The following is an 11,413-nucleotide window of genomic DNA, read 5'->3' on the forward strand; positions in this document are numbered from 1 at the left end:
AAACACCATAGCGTAGGCCATCATCATGTGCCAATGTCCACTTCTCCTTTTCTATCTCGGACAACCAGCTCCAAGCTTCTTCATTCACTGTTCTAATCCTACCCATGATAAAATTGAATTTACGAACTTGATGAGCACTTCCTGCTTGCCATACTGCTCTTTTCAGCTGCACATTTTTAAAATGAGTGTTGAAATTACTGCAGATATGTCTTAAACAGTATCGATGATAAGCACGTGGTGGACTCCATCTAATAGACTCATCTGCGATGGCATTTAATATACCTGGATGCCTGTCAGAAATTAAGCATATTCCATTTCTATCTTTAACGATATGTGTTCTGAGCTGGAAAAGAAACCAACTCCAACTTGCAATATATTTAAAAATTTAAAATACAACTGGATCTAATTAGATAAAGATAAAAATAAAAATAAATTAATGAGATAAAAAAAACGAGCGTCGGAACCCGTGGGCCCCACCGTCATCACAGCCCATCGCATCGGAGCCATTGCCATGCGGGGCCCACCGTCAGGGCATGCGGCCCGACCAACCGTCTGGGCCCACTGCCGAGACGCGGGGCCCACCACCGGGAGAGGCGGGGGGCTGAGGACTGCCGTCGGGGCGCGGGGCCCGCCCTGGCCATCGGGGCGCGGGCCCACCGCCAGCCGGGGCTGGGGCCGGGCCCACCATCGGGATGCGGGGCTCGCCGTCGGGAAGCGCGGCCCGCCGCCGGCCGTCTGTGGCCGGCGGCCAAGGAGAAGGGAGAGAGAGAGGAAGAGAGAGAGGAGGGGGCCGGGGGCCAAGGACGGGACGTGGGACCCACCGCTGGGGCGCGCGGCCCGCCGCCGGCCGTCTGTGGCCTGCGGCCAAGGAGAAGGGAGAGAGAGAGGAAGAGAGAGAGAGGAAGAGAGAGAGGAGGGGGCCGGGGGCCACCGTCGGGATGCTGGACCCGCCACCGGGATGCGCTGCCCGCCGCCGGGACGCGCGGCCCGCCGCCGGCCACAGACGGCCGGCGGCCAAGGAGAAGGGAAAGAGAGAGGAAGAGAGAGAGAGGAAGAGAGAGAGGAGGGGGCCACCGCCGGGACGCGCGGCCCGCCGCCGGCCGTCTGGGCCGGCGGCCAAGGAGAAGAGAGAGAGAGGAAGAGAGAGAGAGGAGGGGGCCGGGGGCCATCGCCGGGACGCGCGGCCCGCCGCCGGGACGCGCGGCCCGCCGCCGGCCGACTGTGGGCGGCGGCCAAGGAGAAGGGAGAGAGAGAGGAAGAGGAAGAGAGAGAGGAGGGGGCCGGGGGCCACCGCCGGGACGCAGGACCCGCCGCCAGGGCGCGCGGCCCGCCGCCGGCCGTCTGTGGCCGGCGGCCAAGGAGAAGGGAGAGAGAGAGAGGAAGAGAGAGAGAGAGAGGAGGGGGCCGGGGGCCACCGCCGGGACGCGGGATCCGCCGCCGGGGCGCGCGGCCCGCCGCCAGCCGTTTGTGGCCGGCGGCCACGGAGAAGGGAGAGAGAGAGGAAGAGAGAGAGAGAGAGAGGAAGAGAGAGAGGAGGGGGCCGGGGGCCACCGTCGGGATGCGGGACCCGCCGTCGGGACGCGCGGCCCGCCGCCGGGACGCGCGGCCCGCCGCCGGGACGCGCGGCCCGCTGCCGGCATGAGAAAAAAAGAGAGAGGGGAAGAGGGAGAGAGAAAGAGGAAGAGGGAGAGAGAGGGGGGAAGAGCTCACCGCCGCCGAGACCTCGCCGCCGTGCCGTCGGAGAGACGCCGGAGAAGGGAGAAGGAGAAGAGAGAAGGGAGAAGGAGAAGAGGGAGAAGGGAGAAGGAGGGGAGAAGGAAGAAGAGGGGAAAAAAGGTTTGGGAGGAGAAAACGCCATTCTCTATGGCGTTTTCTCCTTTTTTTTTTTATTTCTTTAATTATGTATTTGTAATCTTTTAATAAATAAATTAAATTAAATAATAAAAATAATAATTTAAATGATAATTTTTTAAATAATAATGTTTAAATTAATTTAGTTATTTAAAATATTATTTTAAATTTTAATTATAATTTTAATTCTTATTTCTTAAAATTAAAAATTATAAACTTTGTTCTTCAATTACAATTACAATTTCTATTTTTTTTCAATTCTTTATCTTTTTATGAATTTTTTTAAGATATTTTTAAATTTTATTTGAAAATTTTTTAATTAAATTAATTTTAATTTTATAAATTACATTTAAAAAATATTTTTATTTCAATTAAACTTTAAATTTTTTTTTAATTTTTAATTTATAATTCTTATTTTTTGTGACTTTTTAAAAATTTTCACTTTTTAACTTTTTAACTTTTCCTCATTTTTTTAAACTTTTTAATGTATTTCTTTTTTTATCAAAATTTAATTCAAATTTAATTTTTTTAAGTCACATTTATAAAATACCCTAAAAAAGAAATTGTAATTAATTTAATTTAATTTTATTCTTTTATGATATATTTTTTCTAATCTAATTTAAAATTTTTATAATTTTAAATTTTAATTTTAGTTTTTTTTCATTTTTATCTTTTTGATATTCTATTACATATTTTTTTCTTTTATTTATAATATTTTTAAAAAATTTATATTTAAATTAATTTTGTTATTTAAAATATAATATTTAATTTCATTTACAATTATAATTCTTATTTCTTAAAATTAAAAATTATAAAGTTTGTTATTCAATTACAATTATAATTTCTATTTTTTTTCAATTCTTTATATTTTTATAAAAAAATTTTAGCCTATTTTTCAAATTTTTTTGAATCTTTTTTAAATTAATTATTTTTCATTTGAGAAAGTAATTTGAAATAATATTTTAATTTCAATTAATCTTTAAAATTTTATTTTTTTTAATTTTTACATTATAATTCTTTTTTTTGATTTTTTAAAAATTTTAAAATTTATAATTTTTTTAAAAATTTTTAGGACAAGTATTTCGAATGATGTTTTTCAATTAAATTTTAAATTTTTATTTCTTTCATATTTTTTTCTCTTTTTTTTATTTTCTATGATAATTTTTTTTTAATTTCTTAACATTTTTTTTACATCTTTTAAAAAATATTTTAAATAAACATTCTAAATTAATTTTTTTAATGAATTACAAATTCAAATCTTTATATTTTAAATTTCAATCAAAATTATAATTTTAATTTATTAATTAATTTTAAATTTTAAAAAACTAATTTTCTCATTTTTTGATGATTTTTTCTCTTTTTTTTTGTGGGAAAATTTGAAAACGCCATTCAAAATGGCGTTTTTAAAGACGCCATTCCAAATGGCGTTTCTTTTTTTTTTTTTTTTTTTTGGGACGATGCCACCGTGGAAATGGGGGGTGACGTGGAAGGGAAAAAAACGCCATTCAAAATGGCGTTTTTCCCTTTTGCATTAGTTTGGTAAATAAGTTTCGTTTTGATATATTTTGATATTTAAATTTTTTTTTATATTATTCTGGAAAAGAGCTCCACTTTCTATCCCTATACATCAAATCACTCATTCTAGCAGTTGGAATTATAAACTTAAAATATGACACCACTTTAAAAGTGATTTTCACATGTAAACATCAATCCTTTATATTCTAACTTTTTTTCTCCATTTCCAATCCACATTCTCAATCGTGCTTCAAGTACTGATTTTGTTTCCATATGATCCTCCATGAATATGATGGATTATATCCCAAACCAATTTCTTAAAAAAAAAAAAGAAAAAAAAAAAAGAAAAAGAAAAGTATATTACTTTATATACTTGAAACAAGAGATAAAAGTCTAGCGGCCAATCCTCTCATCGCCTGATCGTCGAGAACGAGCACCTGCAAGAGAAGTCCACACTGATCGGAGATGCCTCCAGCGGGGACCCTCCGACGGTCAAGTTAGAGAGGAGACTAGGCAACAGTAGAAAAGAATCAGGGGAACTCAGCGGGAGAGAGAGAGTCCAGGAGCTTTGAAAGAACCTCCTCAGCACTGTTGCCTTCTCCGTTTTATAGTAGAGTGCGGCGTGGTGCCGCCATTAATGGTGCAGACAACTGGGAGAGTTGTCAAATCGTCGGAGGCTGTCAGAGTCGCTGCGGACTGTCAAGTCACCGTGGGCTGTCAAATCGCTGGGATTAATCTATGTCCTTGTCAGGACAATGTCTCAGGGCGGCCATGCCGCATGCCCTTGTCAGAACAGCAGCCCACAGCAGTCGTACGGCGTTTGGGGGAACCGACCGACCATACGTCGGTGTTTGGTTGCGGGACGTCGGGTGAAGACTCGGGGACACCATCAGCTAGTCTGACGCATTGCGGGAGTCGGACGTCGGCCACCATCCCCATCTGACAATGAGTCGGTAGAGTCGGACTCCGCCGTTCGACTAGTCGGAAATAGAATGGATCTGTCCGACCGACATACCTTCGATCGATAGTGTCGGCAGTCGTCGATCGGTGCGATCGGTAGAGTCGGACGTCGGTCGGACAGGTCCGAAAATGAGTCAGCATAAAAAAGATCAGTCGATATGTCTCAACAGTCTCCATGCTTTTTTGTGCTAAGATACCAGTCTCCATGCTCTGACAATATAACTTTGTTAAAGGGGTGTAATTTCTTGAAGCTTGTATCCCCTCACTCCTCTTATGAGGAAGAGCTTCTTCCAACTTGCCTAATGGATCTCATTCTCTCATTGTCTTTACGTCTCCACCAAAACCTTCCCATTAAAGAATTTGCGGCTTATCAATTTAGCTTTCAGTCCAAACCTCACCTCACTATTAAATGGTTTGAGTCCATAGAAATTATATGATTCAATCAAACAATATATCAAATTCATAAACTTGATTTTGATTCTTCAGACTCTAATCCGATCATGGATCTAAACCTAATTGTTTAAATTGCATGATAGGAGCACAGCTTTCCATTAATTTAGACAGAAAGCAAAAGTTTATTTAGAGAGAGAACCTGGAATACCTAAAGTATTTTTCTTTCACTTTGTGGTATCAACCTGATGATGGATGACCAAATATTTCCAAGGAGGCGAAGTTTATACAAACAAAGCTATTGCACAGGAATTACACAATAAAAGACCATGTGGGAGATAACTGGTATTGAACAAAAGATATGAGCAATATGGTAATTTCGAGATGCAAACCTTCGTCTAGGGTTTAATACGCATGGCCAGAACCTCCAGGGGACGCTCTCTCTGTGACTGGTGCCCAAACCTAAAGTATACTTCTTCCCTTTCGCCTCTCCCGCTTTTAATTTTTTTCCCCTTTCCTAAAATCCTTGGAAACCCTCTAATCCTGCATTTTTTTCATATAATTTTTGATGGATCTTTACCAGATCTATGCGCCAATCTGATATCAAAGTTGTCAAAATTTTCGATCCATTTTGATTATTTTTGTGGATTTTTTTAATGAGGGTTTCTGGGATTTGAGCTGATGGATGCTTGTGTCTGTTCGATTTGTTTTTGTTTGGAAGGAAGGATAGAAGCTAATAGGGCAATTCCTTTGAGGAGTCGTCCAACAAAGGAGAAGAACCATGAGGTATTTGATCTTATCTGTGACCGTCATACGCTTTGCTGCTAACTTGCCTATGATCTTATCGGTGTTGTGATACGGGCTGTTTGTTATTCTTTCTCGATCTTTTTAGAAAAGAAAAATGCGAACTTGTTCGATAATCTTATACTATTGCTTTGATGTGCATATTCCCACATTTAGATTAAAATTTTAGTCATAATATTTTTTGACTTTACTGTCTATGTGAAATTTGATTTTGTGCGAGAAAACTCGGCTCTTTCTCCAATTGCATCTGTTCTTATTTTCTGGCATCGCTGATTTTTGTTACTGATCGAGTATAGCAGTGCACTATCTTTTTTGGCTGCATTTTTTCCCTTTTATTTTGATTTTTGCTAATTTATTCAGCTTTTGATTTTCTCAGCTTTGATTTGGACATAATATAAAATCCTTGCTGTATTGGAATTTTTAGTTGAAGTTGGGCCTTGGGGTGGATTTTTCTTGCTCTGAGTGGATATAATAATACAATGACCGTCACTACCTGGAGCATATGCTGTTATTAAATTAGTCACTATCATTGATAAAAACTACTTTTAGCAGATATTGTAGGTTAACAGCATTGTATCGATATTTGTAAGGGAGTGACTTGACTATTTAGTTTATATAGACAACTTTGCTTTAGAGACATGGTGATGTGAAACATTATTACATTTGAATTCCTATCAATGATAATTTGAATGTCTAGAACTATTTAAATGCTCTTTATAATTTGTGTAAAATTATTTTTTTTTTGTATGGACTTGACGTAATCATAACTTACAAAGATGTACCTTTGAGCTTGTACTAAAATCGCAATATACGTAGTTTTATGATTTTTGGTTAGAAGAGATAATATAACATGATGACCTGTTTGTAATGATTTTTGGTTGCATTGTCTTTATTCTTCTGTAGCAAGCTGCAGAGCGATGTGTTAAGAGAGGCTATCTCTCAGATTATGAATGATACTAAGGAGAAAAAGCGCAACTTCACTGAGACCATTGAGCTGCAGATTGGGCTAAAAAATTATGACCCACAAAAGGATAAGCGGTTTAGTGGTTCTGTGAAGTTGCCACATATTCCGCGTCCGAAGATGAAGGTTTGCATGCTTGGTGATGCTCAACATGTGGAAGAGGTACATTGATTTGCCCTTCCTTGAGAACTTTTATTTCTTCTTATGGGGACATGTTCTTACGTATGTAATGGAAAATTTTTTCTGTGCACAACCTATAAACTCTGGCTTTTCATTGATCTATTCAGTTAGCATTATCTGTGCGTCGGTGTCTACACAGTCATTGTTATCTCCTTGTTACATGTAGTATGGACAAAATAATAGACATGCTATGTCTCCATTTAGTGGTGTTCTCTCATTTGGAATGGAATGCGGAGCTCTTATTTTCTTGAAACCTTATCCAGATAACACCTTTATTACCACTTTAATTTGAACTTTGTGATTGCTTTGAGATGAGTCTGTTCCTGTTTTAAAATCCACCATTAATAGGACAGGAGAATTTCTTGAAACTTCCATTAAGCATGATCCACATAGTTTAGTAGATGTCTCAGAAGTAATTTCTAATATATGCAGGCTGAGAAAATTGGACTGGACTACATGGATGTTGAAGGGCTAAAGAAGATGAACAAGAATAAGAAGTTGGTCAAGAAGCTCGCAAAGAAATATCATGCATTTTTAGCATCTGAGGCTATTATTAAGCAGATTCCTCGACTTTTGGGCCCTGGTCTTAACAAGGCAGGCAAGCACTTTTCTTGCTATTTTTGCAGTGAATATTAAGTTGTTCCACATGCTATTCTCAAGTGATCATGCTGGATGATTGTACTAAAGAAATTGTTGATCTACAAAATTTTTCAAAACCTATTTTTGAAAAAAAAAATCCTTTCATAATCATTGCTAAGGTATCTGATGTAGCATAACTTACAAAATCTTATCTAATGAATCCTAAGAAGCTCTTTTGTGGAATTTCCTGATTAATATATCACCCCCAATGATTGTCATGATTTTAGATATCATCCTTTCTGCATGTGCATATTCTTTTACAGTTTACTGTATGGCTGGTGGTTTTGTGTTCGGTCACATATAATCTTTAAGCTCAATCTGCTAGACTGCTAAAGAACATTGTTTTGTCAGGCTAGCTTGCTTAAGCATTCTATTCCTGCTGCATCTCATTATGGTTTGGGCAATCATGCTTTGTTCAATCACTCTAGGATCTGTCATATTGTTCACGTGTCTTCCTAATTTATTCCATGCGTTCACTGCCTTTGTGTACATTATCACCAATCAAGGCTAGTAAAAGTATTGACAGATATAATGAAAACCAATTTTAGCATATTAAAAAAATTGAAATACATTAAAATTTGATTTGACTATAGTCCTCTATAACCATTATGAAAACTAATCTCACATGGACTTTCCAATTTCAAGACTTTTTAACAGCTGAAACATTTGGACTGTTGGACGTGAGACAGTAGAATAGTATTTGGAAACTCAATAGGGGTTTGCCTTGCTTATGTTGGCTAGAAGTTTTGTCATGTGGCTTAGCTTTTTGGTGGTTTTGCCAACTGATGTCTAAGTGGAACACATGGCACACTAACTCTTATTATTTTTCCACTAGGATGCTTCTACCAGAAAAGGTAGAAAAGGTATATACCACTTTCCCTGGGAGCCTCGCAGTAAAATGGAGTAACTTGTAGTGAAAAAAAGAAAAAAAGAAAAAAAAAAAGAGAGCATGCATATCCTGTTGATGATGAATCTGTCCATTCATGCTTCCTTCTTTTTTCCTCATTTTCTTTTAATTGAAGTAGTTATTAATTTATCTGATATGCTCAGCTCTTGCTCATGCTGTACCAGCTATTACCATTACAAAGACCTTTCTAGACTTCTAGTATTGGGAAATATAACCTGTTTGAATCCTTGCCCCTATATGGCTGAAGAAAATATTGGGATGTCCACTGGCATGCATGCACACAGTAGAAACACATGTTTTTGCATCTAATTAATATCTTCTTGCAGATGGCAAGTTTGTGGGCCTCATGAGCTCCATTTATCTGCAAGCGGCAAGATTTTGGGGTCTAAGACTGTTATGCTTAAATTACTTGTCCCATGATGCAAAAAGAGAAAAAGGGATATGAATGATATGTTTTTTTCATTGACCATGTTTACTTTCTATGTATGTATATTGGTTATCCATGTTACAAGCTGACATACATTATACCATTGAATATTTTAAGGCATTATAGTCTCCTATCATTTGATTGCTAGTTTTAGAATAATAGAAAATAATTAGAACAAAACATTTAATGCTTAATCTTTTATATAAGGCACCAAATAGTCGTGCTTTTATATATGCCTGGATATTCTTATTATCATCACCCTCTGCCTAGATGTTCTTGTTATCATTACCCTTAGCGTTGTTGATTCTTGTGAACTGTTTGCATGATTATCTGCTTTTTACTGTTTACACATTTATTAACCTTCTTTCCATTTCTTGCTACCAATTTTTGATGTATTGATTTGTGATGCAGGTAAATTTCCAACATTGGTTACACATCAGGAATCTTTAGAGGCCAAAGTCAACGAGACCAAAGCAATGGTGAAGTTTCAGCTGAAGAAAGTTCTTTGCATGGGTGTTGCTGTTGGGAATTGCGCAATGGAGGAGAAGCAAGTATTTCAAAATGTGCAACTCAGTGTCAACTTCCTGGTGTCTTTGTTGAAGAAGAATTGGCAGAATGTATGTCTATCTTATACTTTTAAGTTTTAACTATTCTTTCTGCTAGTTTAGCAAAATATGCATGCAACCTGCAGGCCTTGATTGTGTGAGAGAAGCAATAGTCAAAATTTTCTGCAATATTCAGAGCAGTAAAGTAATGATAAGCTATGCACTGTTTCAATACATTATTATGATTTATGATTCTCTAAATTTTTGTTTAGTAGGGCAAAAAAAGAAAATTTAGAAATGACAGGTGTTCTTGCTGCATCTGAATACTGAGTTACATACAGTATAATGTTTCCCTGTATCTGATTGTGCAGTCTAGAGCACCTCCGGTTCTTCCACGTTTTTGTTTTTTCTGTAATGAGTCATTTGGTGCTTGCTTTTCCATGTTTGTCACAAGAATGTATTAATTTTTGCGAATACAAGGCGTGCTTCCATGAGAGGTCTTGGTGATTTTTTTTTTTTTGATCAGCATTTTTTTGTGTGTGCATCTTATATGGTTAATGCAGTTACAGCCATTTTAGTTCTTGATTGCATATCTAATTTGCATTGGCTAGTGGCATGGTTCTAATGAATTATCTGCCAGTGAGCTCCTTCGTAAACCAGGACACATGTCCTTGATGAGTAGTTCTTGCAACTTTTTGAATGTGATTCTATTTTGTTATTCTGTTTCATGTGTTATTGCTTTGGAGTGTATGAGTGGTTGCTATGTTTTGAATGGTTTTTGCTCACTATTTCTTGTGATTCACTATTTTTCACATTTACCATGACCATTAATCCAGTTCTACCTTTGTTGTGTATAAAACAGGTGAGATGCTTGTACTTGAAGAGCACCATGGGAAAACCTTACCGCGTGTTCTAAGAAAACTCTTTGCAAATCTGATGGTTGATTAACAATGCTTGGGTTGACCTGCCAGATTTCTTTCTTTTATTATCATTATCATGCCAAATCTCCTCTCTCCCCCCCCTAGTTCTTTAGTTTGAACTTTCTTTAAATGTTCATCTGTTAAAATGAGAGTTGTAGGTCAAGTTTTTTTTTATTTTTTTGCTTATAAACTGAAAGTTCTGTTTTGGCCTCATATTTGAGAAACTTAGTTGATGGTTATGGTTCAAATTCAGATATTGTTATACCAGTTTGGTTTGCCACCATTATTAAATGATCGGTGAAATTCACCATACAGAGCCATTGTTTTCTACATGCATCTGGCCCTAGAATTTTCATGTTACAATATGTTGAGAGAAGCTTACATGCTTCATTCTGACAAAATTCTAATCCATAGAAGCCTAGAGTTGCGGAAGAGTGGGTTATGGGGGATTTGTGTACCAAGTAATATATTGCTGCTAGATTCCTTTTTATTCTGCCTTTTAAGCTTCGGGGCAGTAAATCTTCTACAAGAGATCATAGCTAGATATTACATACGGGTTATAGATGGCTTGGAACTAGAAAATCTGTGCTTGAGCCAAATGGATTTCAACAACTTGAGCTAAGTCTCAATCTGCCTTGAACTAGGAGGCATTGCAGCATTACCATATGTTAAAAACCTATGGTTTCTCTCATTCTCAGTTGTTGCCTGCAATTAGGCTTCTTTGCATGGGATCAATGAAGAAAAGAATATAGTTCCATGGATGGCGCGTAAAATGCACAAATCATTAACTAGATAAATGAATTCCTTTTCTTTTCTCCTGATTTTGTAAATATTTTGGTGCAGTCCTTGCGAACTGTGAATGCTTTTTCATTAACAAATGTGATGACCAGGAAAGCAGACGTGTATCTTCTTCTTGGCCATTGTAGTAGAGATTGATGAGAATTAGTGTCCTTTCTCCTTCATATATCGAAGATACATGCAGGCAACTTTTGTAAGCTTTAATGTACAGCTAGATGAGAATGGAAAGGAACTCTTTCTGATGCACCATATATCAAAGGTGCATTTAGACAACTTTAGTGAGTTTAAGTCTTATGGCGAGATAATTATCTACTGATTTTCTACAATGATTTTATTAATTTGAGATGTCTAACTAGCGAGAATGATATATGTGTATCACAACCCAATGATCTTTTAAACACTTTCTGACATAGCAGATATAAGATGTGTCTTTAGGCAGCTTTAGTGAGCTTAAGTCTTAGAGTGAGATGATTGTTTACTGATTTTCCACAACAATTTTTAGTAACTTGAGATGTC

General features: G+C 38.0%; 1 protein-coding gene across 2 annotated transcripts; it reads left to right on the forward strand.

Annotated features, from left to right (window-relative positions):
- The first annotated feature begins 5,094 nt into the window (after positions 1-5,094).
- LOC105057708 (large ribosomal subunit protein uL1) lies at positions 5,095-10,351 on the forward strand. Of its 2 annotated transcripts, none has more exons than XM_010940402.4 (6): positions 5,095-5,183; positions 5,438-5,502; positions 6,424-6,643; positions 7,094-7,259; positions 9,046-9,251; positions 10,042-10,351. In XM_010940402.4, exons 2-6 carry the CDS (start codon positions 5,498-5,500, stop codon positions 10,093-10,095), a joined length of 651 nt encoding a protein of 216 aa, XP_010938704.1. In that variant the 5' UTR covers positions 5,095-5,183; positions 5,438-5,497; the 3' UTR covers positions 10,096-10,351. The 2 variants fall into 2 exon arrangements, with proteins under 2 accessions (XP_010938704.1, XP_010938705.1); XM_010940403.4 differs by having other exon boundaries at positions 5,442-5,502.
- Positions 10,352-11,413: the final 1,062 nt, after the last annotated feature.

Source organism: Elaeis guineensis, chromosome 14 (genome assembly GCF_000442705.2).
Source record: "Elaeis guineensis isolate ETL-2024a chromosome 14, EG11, whole genome shotgun sequence".
NCBI classification, from domain to species: domain Eukaryota; kingdom Viridiplantae; phylum Streptophyta; class Magnoliopsida; order Arecales; family Arecaceae; genus Elaeis; species Elaeis guineensis.

Coding starts and splice junctions, on each gene's coding strand:
- LOC105057708 (XM_010940402.4), top strand. Junction 6,644..7,093: donor ATGCTCAACATGTGGAAGAG/GTACATTGATTT, acceptor TAATATATGCAG/GCTGAGAAAATTGGACTGGA. Junction 7,260..9,045: donor CCCTGGTCTTAACAAGGCAG/GCAAGCACTTTT, acceptor TTTGTGATGCAG/GTAAATTTCCAACATTGGTT.